Here is a 10,851-nt window from a genome sequence, read left to right on the forward strand (position 1 = left end):
GGCATAAATGGCATGATTCCGAAAGAAGTTGATAGAGCGAGGCATACTACCAGGATATCGGGAAAGACGGATGCTAGTGTCTTACTCGGATCCAGGCTCCAAGCGATCGGTTGGACGCACGTCTGGGGTCACAGAAGAATCACATGTGCACGGACTCTGTTCTCGCTAGAGTAGCGCGTCACGCTAAGAAAGCGCGACGCCATGTGTCATTCGCTCATCCACTTGCTCTCGCCTTTGACTTAAGCTCTATACTACTGTACCACGCTCCACCTGCCAGAGCGAGCAGGATGCCCGCGCCGTTCATCGGACTGACAGGCACGTCCCACAAGAAGGCTCCCAATACGATGGTCAGACATTGCTTGAGATTTGCACAGATGGTCAAGGTCAACGCGCCCGCCAGCTTGTTCGTCTCGAAAGACGCGACATTGAGGCCGAATGCGAGCAGGCCGTTGCCCGAGACTGTCAGAATCCTTTCCCTTGTAAAGTGTCCGGCATTCACAAAAGCAAGAAATTCTGAGAATTCGCCAATGAGCACCGAGTACAGCAGAGATTGCACTGCGGCCAGGGGCCCCATGCGGAGGAGCAGCTCCAGAGCGGGTAGTCGCAGGCGCCCCGTCATCAAACGGTTGGTAACAACGGTCTATTTCGAGCTGTTAGCATCCTTCGCGAGAACGTGCATAATCCTTCGGGTATTACTTACCTTTATGGCAGCGAGGACCACACCGATGAGTGTCAGGGTGAATCCAATGGCGGTGAAGTAGTAGTCACCAAAGGTAGCCAGTCCGACGCCTAGCATTACCGGGACGATGGACAGATACGTGATCAGTGCATATCTTCGGGAGAAAATAACACGGTATATCAGAATGGTAAAGAGCGGGCATGTCGCTCGCATGATTTGATGGAAGGGAACAGAGACCATGGCTCTTTGCGAAGTTATTAGCGTACGAAGATGTATGTAAGGTAATGGAAACTTACAACGACAGATTTGACATTGCAATGTTCAGCGTGAACAAGAGCGAGAACATGAAATGGACCAGATGCTCGCGCGGCGTCAGCCTCGTTAGCTGGAAATGCCCGAACATCAAGAAGACTGAACTTCCAAGAGCAGCACTTCCGGTATGTACCGCTGTGAGAATCCACGGGAACGGAAACTGGGTATCTCGTTAGCTAAATCGACTCCTCGTATCTGCTCCTGCTACATACCGAACCCATAACAGCTTTGTTGTAAAATGTGAGACTCAAGTTCATTATAAAATAAGTCGCCAGGTATATGAACGTCTTCGTCCTATTGGCAGCTGGCTCTGTAGGACGCTGAGAAAGCACATGCTTTCCATCTTGTTGGCTTTCGAGGTCCAGTAGCGGTTCATTCTCCTTGATATCCAGTTCAACAGGATATTGCTCATCGGTTTCGGCCACTTGGTTGAGTACAGGCTCGGCCTGAGCCATTTCGAATTTCTCCATGATGTTGTCGTCTTTGTCGGTCGACGTGAGGAAGGAGTCGCGTGCTACCTCGCGATGAGGCGTTTCGACAGTCTAAGGGATGTTCAAATTCAGGTGGCTGAACCGGTATTTGATCCGACAAGTATTAGTTGAAAGAGATTATAGCGTCACTGTGGCTAGGGCCAACAAAGTCTCTTCGCGTCTAATCCTCAACCACGACCGGATAATGCTGCGGTTGGCCGACACCTTAGCTCCTTCGCATGCCTGTCTGCCCAGGACCCGCTGAGAACGGTGTGTGCCGTGTCACACGATGGATCCGGGTAAGGTGTGGCTGTCGGGGACCGGAGTTAACACTGCATCTCAAGCAAGGGCGAATAATGTGTAGTGGCTGCACGTGTGCGCTGGCCCGCTGAAACTGTGCTGACCATTGACTGCGCCATGAAGTCCAACTAAGCCATAGTTTGGGCACAGTGGCTTCATCCGCTGTAATCATGCGTTGCCGGGTTCCGATATTAGCAGAATAAGAACAGTCCCTATGGGTTAGTGTCCTATGACACTTGGCTTCTCTGCGCGTTCTCTGGGGCGGAGCGAAAAACTGCGTAACTCGGGGCGGAGCTTGGAGTCCTGCAACAGAACTAACTGAAAAGCTACGCGCATAGCCATAGTGGCCAAAATGCGAAATCGATGTCAAGCCTCGCCGAGTGGTGGAGTACTCGTGCTAAGGATTACATCACAAAGATAACATGCGACGTTACTAAGAAGGCCCCGGCTGGCTTGGCAGGCACCCCATCAATTGATCCTTGTGGCGTCCCCGGTACTTCCGTCACGCTAGCGCTCATCACCATCATGTCACCCAACCAAGCGTTTCCTAGCCGTCCGATACGTTCAGGTCCATCCTCGGCACCAGTAATTGCCAAAATGAGATCGTGTAAACGATAATAGAAGATGCCGATAGCCGTCCAGGCGACCATGAGTATCTTCGGCCGCTCGGTCCGTGACTATGGCTGGTTGATACTTCATCCAACATCTCGATACCCTTGTGTACCTATAGGTATCCGGCTCACTTCCACGAAGGCTTCTTTGTCCTTGTCCTGCTCGATTACCAGGCATCCTGTTATACACTCGTTTTTGCAAACCCTCACACACTCCTCATGTCTAGTCACACACGGCAAGATGCGCCCACCCCAGCGCCCTCATACCGCTCCACCCATGAGTCCAAATTGTTCGGACGCATAACCAAGATATGTTGTATCGGTGCAGGATACGTGGGAGGACCGACTTCGGCAGTCATGGCGAACGCCAACCCCGACATTCAGGTGACGGTGGTCGATTATGACAGCAAGCGCATTGCTGCATGGCAATCTGAAGATCTCCCCATCTACGAACCTGGCCTCATGGATGTGGTCAAGCCAGCCCGCGACGGCATCCCCAACAAGCGAACGCCAAACCTCTTTTTCTCCACAGATGTCGACCGCGGCATTGCCGAAGCCGAACTCATCCTGTTGAGCGTCAATACCCCCACCAAGACATTGGGTCAGGGTGCCGGACATGCCAGTGAGCTTTCCTATTTGGAGTCTGCTGTGCGAAAGATTGGTGCTGTTGCTACAGGCAACAAGATCATCGTAGAAAAGAGCACTGTGCCATGCCGGGCGGCAGATACGCTGCGAGATGTTCTGAGAGCAACGAGTAGACCTGGCGTCGAGTTTGAGATCCTATCAAACCCTGAGTTCTTGGCCGAGGGAACCGCTATCCAAAATCTCTCGAACCCTGATCGCGTTCTCATCGGCTCTCTTAAGACTCCTCAAGGGTTGGCGGCTGCACGAGCTCTTTCTCAAATCTACTCAGCTTGGGTCAGCCCAGATCGCATCATCACGATCAACTTGTTTAGCTCCGAGCTGGCCAAGCTAGCTGCAAATGCACTGCTCGCTCAGCGGATCAGCAGTGTCAATGCACTGGGTGCCATGTGCGAGGCAGTAGGCGCCGACATCGATGAGGTGTCCTATGCCGTTGGATTGGACAACCGCATTGGGTCTCGAATGCTCAAGGCATCGGCCGGCTTTGGTGGCTCCTGCTTCCGCAAAGACATCTTGTCTCTTGCATACATCGCAGAGTCCCTGAACCTGTTTGAGGTCGCCGCTTACTGGCGATCAGTAGTCGACATAAACGAGTACCAGAAGGACCGATTTACCCGCCGCATAGTGCGATGCCTGTACAATTCGCTTTCGAACAAGACGCTTGCTATTCTTGGCTTTGCATACAAGAAGGACACAGGAGACACTCGCGAGTCAGCAGCTATCACAGTCGTCAACAACCTACTTGCTGAAGGTGCCAACGTCAGGATCTACGACCCGCAAGTCAAGGAATCGCAAATACTGCACGACATCGAGAGCAGTAACCCGAGTCCGCAGAGCATCAAAGGCAGACTCACGGTCTGTTCCTCGACTTACGAAGCGTGTACCGACGCCGACGCCGTGGTCATATTGACGGAGTGGGACGAGTTCAGCAACAAGCAGCCTACGAGAAGCGGGCATGTTCGCGGCGACTCAGTACACAACGGTGATGTGGATACAACGCGCAAGGAGATATCATGGAAGCGCGTTTCGCAGGTCATGCGCCGTCCAATGTACGTCTTTGATGGACGTAACGTCGTCGATCCTGTGCCTCTCGAAGCTCTGGGTTTCCGGTACGAAGGTGTTGGTAAATCGAGGGGGTTGTAATCGGTCTAAATGTTTCAATGTCGAGATATCCAATTTGCTTATTTACTTAATGAGGTGTAGAGTTAGTACCCAGGTTCGGCGTTGGTCAACCGCTGTTGCAGCAATAGACGGTAGGATGGTAGCTCTACCTAGGTAGTAATCAGCTTGCTATTCCGATACAGATCCTTCAAGATGTTCTCTTTCACGTCGTTTCAGCTGATTGACTTCTTCGACCGCGGCAGTAGTTTGTCAGTGCTGCGAACGTCGTTGGTGATGGGGCAAGGTTGTACGCGTCAACTGGTGAGATGTTGCCCCACCTCGCATCCATCGTGTTTTAGGTTAGCGCCGTACCTGGACGCCTGGACGCGCGCGCCCCCGGGGCTGCGCCTGGCAGGCGCCTTCCAGCCCAACACGCTTCGCACTTCTCTAAGGGATCAATCCTGCCCATGGGCACTGTAGCACGACTATCGCAACATTCTGACTCTTGATATGCCAATATCAACTCAACAAAAATTTGGGCATGCTCACTTTCAAGAGGGCTGCTGCCTAAGGGCGCGTGAATTGATCGCACGGGTTTCTTCGCGCGTCTGCTGTACGCGCCTTCAGCGAATGACTTTCTAGCAACCCATGTCGATGCATCACAAGTCGTCGCAGCCTTGCTGTGCCGCGCTCATGCGTAAATCAAGGTCTCTCTGGATGCCCCGCGGTGGATTCCTCGTCGCTGGGTGTTCCTTGCCCGTAGCTTCTTTGCCTTCAGTCAGCCCTCCCGTCCTCCCCGTCATGGAAGCCTTTGGCGTCGCTGCAAACATCATCTCGATCATTCACATCACAACAGAAGTTGTCAAGCGGCTTAACGATTTCAGAGCGACAACCGAGGGTCTGCCAAGGGCATTGAAGTCACTCAGCGTCGAGCTTCCAACGCTGATAAATTCTTTAAGGCGCATTCGGCAGGCTATTGACGATGGTAGGGTTTCTCAAGAAAGCCAGGAAGCGTTGGAACCACTTATCAAAGACTTCGAACTTCAAATTCAGGCTCTGTCGGATATCATATTCAAGATGCGCCCGCGGGTCAACTCAAATGCGTCTCGCAATCTCAAAGCCGTTACAAGCTTTCGTTATGACAGCGAAGTGAAGCACATAGAAGGTGTAATCAGAGGCTATGTATCGACATTGACATTGGAGTCTGCTATCGCAGCTAATAACAGAGGTGGCACAGGTATGTTGGCGTCGCCCATGATAGAACGTGGGCTTCATCGATCTAACAAACAACAACTTGCAGTTTCACAGCCACTTCTGACGCCGAGATTCATCTGTCCTTTTGGCAAGGATGTCGACTTCATCGAGAGATCTGTGCTTGCTGATCTCCTTGTTTTGAGGGGACCTGGATCGCGACATGCGCTTGTGGGAGCAGGCGGCATCGGGTACGTACACAACCACCCGGCTGAACTATCTACAGCCTTCGCATTCCCCGTTGCCCAGCACGGCAATTTGCAGCAGCTAAAATTGAGAACAGAAAGTCACAGATTGCAATTGAGTACGGTTACAGAGTCCAACGAGACTTTCCAAACACATGGGTTTTCTGGATCGATGCGGAGAATATTACGAAGATGGAAGAGAGCTATCGTGAGATTGCCAGAATTTTGCGCATCAATGGCGCAAGCGACAAGGACGCGGATGTCTTTGGTCTCGTCTACGATTGGCTGCGCAACGAAGCGAATGCAACATGGTTGATGATCATCGACAACGCGGACGACAAGGACGTCTTCAACCGTCTACCGCCGAAATACAAGGGATCCGACCAGTCCAAAGAGATACGAGAATTCATACCGCAATCTTCAAATGGCTCAGTCCTAGTCACGTCGAGAAGCCGAGACGCTGCTTTTCAGATCACCTGCAATTACAAAAACATAAAGCATGTGGAGCCAATGAGTGAAGCAGAGGCAATCGCGCTCCTACAAACGCATCTAGAAGATAGCCACGAAGATGAGGACAAGAGACTACTTGTTGAGACTGTCGACTGCATCCCGCTCGCAATTACTCATGCGGCAGCTTATATCAGCAGACGGTCCTTACCAATACGCGACTATTTACAAGAGCTTAGCACGAAGGATGAGGAAGATTCAAACGCCTTAGAAGAGGATATTCCACAGCTACGTCGTAAGGCAGGGCGTTCCAACTCAATCGTCAAGACATGGAGAATCACATTCGAGTACGTCCGCAAGACCATGCCTTCGGCCTCTAGGCTCTTGTCGCTGATGTGTCTCTTTGATCGACAGGACATTCCGGAGGCGCTTCTCCAGGGGCAATACAGCGAAGTGATACTTTCGTCACGGAACATCCGCAAATCATGGTGGAAGCGACGGCCTCATACGCGCCGAAAGAAAATAGAGCAACAGTCGTTGTCTTGTCCTAAGAGCCTCCCTCGTGACTTTGAGGACGACTGGCTCGCTCTCAGGGATTTTAGCCTGATCAAGATGAACAGGGACAGGAGGCATTTCTCTATGCATCCGCTGGTGCAATTCACGACTAAAAGGTGGCTCGTTCAACATGATGAGCTCGATATCTGGAGTCAACACTTCATACGTATCCTCGATGATAGATTTCACGACTCAGATGACGGTGACTTCAAGAGATGCGAGCCTCTGATCGCACATGCATATGCTGCCATTCCGTACCGGCCATCGAATGCTGCCATACATCCCTTACGTGCATGGGCATCGCTTACCAGGAAGATTGCGCGTTACTACGACCAAAGAACCGGGCTTGAGATAGCGCAAGATCTTTACCGCGTTGCGGCTGAGGCTTTCGAAACTACAGGAGGTAAAAAGACACCCGAAGCACTCAAATGCCGTAAACTGCAAGCACTCCTACTTTTCCAGACAGACAGAAATGCGGAATCGGAAATTCTGTATCGCCATATCTTACGCTTGCAGCAGAAAGCTCTCGGCCATGGACATCTCGATACACTGGATACCATGGATCGCATAGGCGATGTATTATCCTTTCAACGCCGTCGTTCAGAAGCCGAAGCAATCCAAATGCAATCGCTCGAAGTCAGAGTCCGCAAGTTTGGTCTTGCGCATCCCAGCACGCAAGAATCCCTTACCAAGCGCGGCTATTTTCTTCTAGCAGGAAGTCGCTATAATGAAGCCTACGTCACCTGGAAACAAGCCTCTGAAGCACGAAATGTAGCACGCGATACTAGCTGGGTCAAGGAATTGGATCTAATCGGGTTGAGATTGCAATTAGATGGTCAATCCGCCGACGCGGAGTATTATCTAAGAGAGTCGCTTTCAGAGAAAGAGCGTATGTTTGGCGAGGACAATGACTCCACAGTGCCCGAAGCTGCTGCAACACTGGCACGCATCTTACTTTCTCAAGAAAAGTACATCGAAGCAGAGGCCCTGCTACGTCGTGCACTTTCTTGGTACGATTCCAGCGAGTTTTACGATAATCCAGAGCGCTTCCAGACGATGAGTGACCTCGCCCATACAATCGCACATACGGACAAACTTGAAGAAGCAAAAGAACTGGCCATAGTTTGCCTTTCATGGCGAACTGAGAGCTTCGGCTCACATGGTCGCGAAACTCTGGAGATCATGTGGATACTAGCCGGAGTACTAGAGAAACAGGGGAGCTTTGTGCGGGCTTTGCAGAAGTATCGTGATACGTATGAAGGTGCGAGACAGACGCTGGGAGAAGCGCATGCGGATACAAAAGACTACAAGCGTGATTACGAGAAACTTGAGCAGGCTATGTATCAGAAGAGCTCGGCGATATCAGACGAGAACTGGGATGCAGCGACGATAAACTCTGCATTCGATCTCAGTAACGAGAATACAGGTGCAGGGGCTCAGGAACCAGGTGCTATGCTCTTCGACGTGACCGAATCTGAGAAAAAAGGATATGATGGCACTGTCATAGCAGCTCGATAACCATGGAGAGTATGCATATGCGGAATCAGCATCTCAACGAGTGCTCTATAGAAATCGGAGTGAATAGCAGAGTGAATGCTCAGTTGTTGTTATTACAAAATGTCCGCGCTGCGTCATTCACTGAGCTTTGCGACCCACCCCGTTGACATAATCCCACACTCACGCGCACTTCGCTATACAACATTGAAAATTCATGTCCTGCAGTCCGTATCCTTCTGACTGCGTGATACGAGCACGAGATCTTCAACATCGTCTCTTCCATTCTGCCGCTCCAAACCGCAATCGCATTTTCGCAACAGCGCTTCTCCACCCACTAGTATCACGCGACTAGAACATGGCCTTGCCTACACCGAAAATCGTACCCAAGGCCTCTGCGCTCTTCTTGCCGTACGAGATCGAACTCTACCAACGCTGGCGCAAGTCCGCCCTTGGTATCGCTGCTGAGAACGACGATGACGTCCTCCTGCCCACCGCGTTTGAGTACATGGACTTCCTGGAGTGGCGCGCCAGACAGTGCTCGAAACTCGATGGGACTCAAGAAGCGGAGAGCAAGTCGCCAGATCCAGCGTTTTCGGGATATGTATTGGCGGAGCGATGTGGACACCCTCTACATCCTGGAGATCCACGTCCAGATGCTCTAAGACAACCGAAGGACGATGCAGAGGAAGAAAACGAGGAAGAAGGCGAGGAACAGGATACGATTGCTTGGTGTTCGATGTGTCTTTTGCAGATCCATCTCAAGCTGCTTGCCGAGCTATGGGATAAGTGGTTGAACTCCGGCGGCCCGTGGCGTGTCTTACGTCCCGGCTCCACAGCGGAAGGCTGGCAGATTGCCAAGCGAGCATACTATATGCGGAAGACCAACCTAGTCAACGATGTCGATAACTTGGAGGATGTCGCGCGATTGGAAGATACCTGGGAGGCTGCGCATCCCGCTGCGGACGTGGAGGTCGTTCGTGCGTACAGCGCCAAGACGGCAGTGGATGTGTATGCGAAGGGTGTTCAGTTTCCTGCACGCGTAGCAGGACCGGATGAAGTAGCTCCCCGAACACCAACAGGCAAGGAACGAAAAAAGCGCCTCTCGTACTCACCAGACACACCGGAGGATACTCGTCATCGCTCTAGTGCCGCTTTCGCTCGACGCTGCCTTGCCTACGACCCTGAGTCACCCCATCGATGTCCTGAAGAGGATGGATGGGCTGAGACATCGTTCAAGAACAGCTGGGAGTACAATGTACGGCAATGTCGCACCCTGCTATGCAACAAATCGCCCAATGAACCCGATGTCACTTACCGCGAACTCGCCGACGAAGCTTCAAAAGATACCCTCATCAACGGCATCGAGGAGTGGCTCGGCAAGATGCAAGATGATTGGAAGCAGCCCTGGGTTGACATTTTGCTGACTACAACCGAAATGTTTCTTGTCTGGCAAGATCCGCGTCACGACGATGATGCTGACACGGATTTCAACAACTGGGACAGGACTGAAACACTCGTGGGCACCAACCTAGAAGCTTATGCGCGGCAAATTGGCGATATCGACGAGGAGGATGAGACCGAGCTGGTACAAGCAGAGGTGACAGAGGACTTCTTCGACCAGGATTCCGTTGCGTCTGACTCCGACTCCGACTCAGATGAAGACGAAGACGAGCTCCCTGATCCGATGGATCTAGAAGAGGACGAGGAAGTAGCCATCAGTGTAGATGAATAGGAAACGCCAGCTCGGCTACACAGCGCAGACGCTGGAGCAGAATCCTTACCGATGCTTATCCAGTCGACATGTAAATTCTTCAGAGCAAAATGACAAGTAAGGAAATTATGAGATAATCAGCCTTGACATGTGGTAATAGGTATGCAAGACTACTTGTCTCGAACACAAGTCAGGTATCAACGCCCAATAAAATGATAAATTCGCCAAAACGTGCCCGGACTTTACATGACAATACAGCAAGAGTTTTGCTTCTTAGCCTGTGACTGTGTTAGCATGACCGAGCTTTTAGTTGCCAGCTCTTGAGCACTCACCTGTGTGTAGAACATCTTGCTCGATGCACTCAGCTCATCACTCTTCTGAACTAGGTTGTCAATCTTCTCTCCTCGCTCCAACACACTCTCGATGGTCTTGTGTAGCACAATCTTGGTCTCGTCCAACTCTTTTTGGATCTTCATTATGCTGTCGGCCTGTTGTGGGTCTTGGTACTTGACGATGTAGTCTTTGAGCTCGGGGTAAGACATGTTGGCCGATTCGGTCGCGTTGGCAAAAGCGGAGCGCGGGTATTTGGAGAGGAACTCGTCGCAAACTTTGGAGAGGAGCTGGTGGGCTACGAGGGAGGGGTATTCGTGGTCGGTGATCATGAGGCCGCATACGCCTTCGGAACGACCGTAAGCGTGGAATGTGTAATCTGGACGCGCTCGATTAGCATGTGTCTGCGCATGAAGCGGCTATGCTGACGAAGGACGTACCTGACTCCTCGACATCCTGTCTTTGCCCTGGTAGTGTCCTAGAAGCGACCGTCTTTGCTGTGAATGACATCTGGGCTGCTATCAGCTTGTGTCCCTCGGTCCGTGTGACCTGCCACAACTCTGGCTGTGCGGTGAAGGTGACGTACGAACTCTCCGACGCTTCCCCGTGTGAAGCGGCCGAAGCTGGACAGATCGCGCTCGGCGCAAAGTTCGATCGCGGGTTTGGTCTCATTCTTGAGGATCTGTACATGGTTAGTACTCGTCCGAGACTGGAAGCGGCGGTGAATGGGCTCCTACACCAATATAGAGAACCTTCATGT

At 51.8% G+C, this 10,851-nt stretch overlaps 5 protein-coding genes across 5 annotated transcripts; 3 read left to right on the top strand and 2 right to left on the bottom strand.

Annotated features, from left to right (window-relative positions):
* Positions 1 to 214: 214 nt before the first annotated feature.
* J4E87_005724 (uncharacterized protein) lies at positions 215 to 1,461 on the bottom strand (the record flags this gene model as incomplete). The annotated part of the gene is made up of 4 exons (XM_049377331.1): positions 215 to 640; positions 701 to 923; positions 976 to 1,151; positions 1,204 to 1,461. The coding sequence occupies 4 exons, from the start codon at positions 1,459 to 1,461 to the stop codon at positions 215 to 217; spliced, it is 1,083 nt and encodes a 360-aa protein (XP_049232957.1).
* Positions 1,462 to 2,591: 1,130 nt separating this feature from the next.
* Positions 2,592 to 4,157, top strand: J4E87_005725 (uncharacterized protein; the record flags this gene model as incomplete). The annotated part of the gene is made up of 2 exons (XM_049377332.1): positions 2,592 to 2,598; positions 2,701 to 4,157. The coding sequence occupies 2 exons, from the start codon at positions 2,592 to 2,594 to the stop codon at positions 4,155 to 4,157; spliced, it is 1,464 nt and encodes a 487-aa protein (XP_049232958.1).
* A 651-nt stretch (positions 4,158 to 4,808) lies between these two features.
* Positions 4,809 to 8,071, top strand: J4E87_005726 (uncharacterized protein; the record flags this gene model as incomplete). Its single annotated transcript, XM_049377333.1, has 4 exons — positions 4,809 to 4,812; positions 4,894 to 5,352; positions 5,416 to 5,557; positions 5,650 to 8,071. 4 exons carry the CDS (start codon positions 4,809 to 4,811, stop codon positions 8,069 to 8,071), a joined length of 3,027 nt encoding a protein of 1,008 aa, XP_049232959.1.
* A 2-nt stretch (positions 8,072 to 8,073) lies between these two features.
* On the top strand, positions 8,074 to 9,782 carry J4E87_005727 (uncharacterized protein; the record flags this gene model as incomplete). The annotated part of the gene is made up of 3 exons (XM_049377334.1): positions 8,074 to 8,080; positions 8,123 to 8,130; positions 8,403 to 9,782. The coding sequence occupies 3 exons, from the start codon at positions 8,074 to 8,076 to the stop codon at positions 9,780 to 9,782; spliced, it is 1,395 nt and encodes a 464-aa protein (XP_049232960.1).
* A 221-nt stretch (positions 9,783 to 10,003) lies between these two features.
* Positions 10,004 to 10,849, bottom strand: J4E87_005728 (uncharacterized protein; the record flags this gene model as incomplete). Its single annotated transcript, XM_049377335.1, has 5 exons — positions 10,004 to 10,039; positions 10,094 to 10,470; positions 10,532 to 10,601; positions 10,678 to 10,773; positions 10,829 to 10,849. The coding sequence occupies 5 exons, from the start codon at positions 10,847 to 10,849 to the stop codon at positions 10,004 to 10,006; spliced, it is 600 nt and encodes a 199-aa protein (XP_049232961.1).
* Between the last annotated feature and the right edge of the window lie 2 nt (positions 10,850 to 10,851).

This window comes from Alternaria ethzedia, assembly GCF_023757985.1.
Source record: "Alternaria ethzedia strain BMP 0044 chromosome Unknown scaffold_12, whole genome shotgun sequence".
NCBI classification, from domain to species: Eukaryota; Fungi; Ascomycota; class Dothideomycetes; order Pleosporales; family Pleosporaceae; genus Alternaria; species Alternaria ethzedia.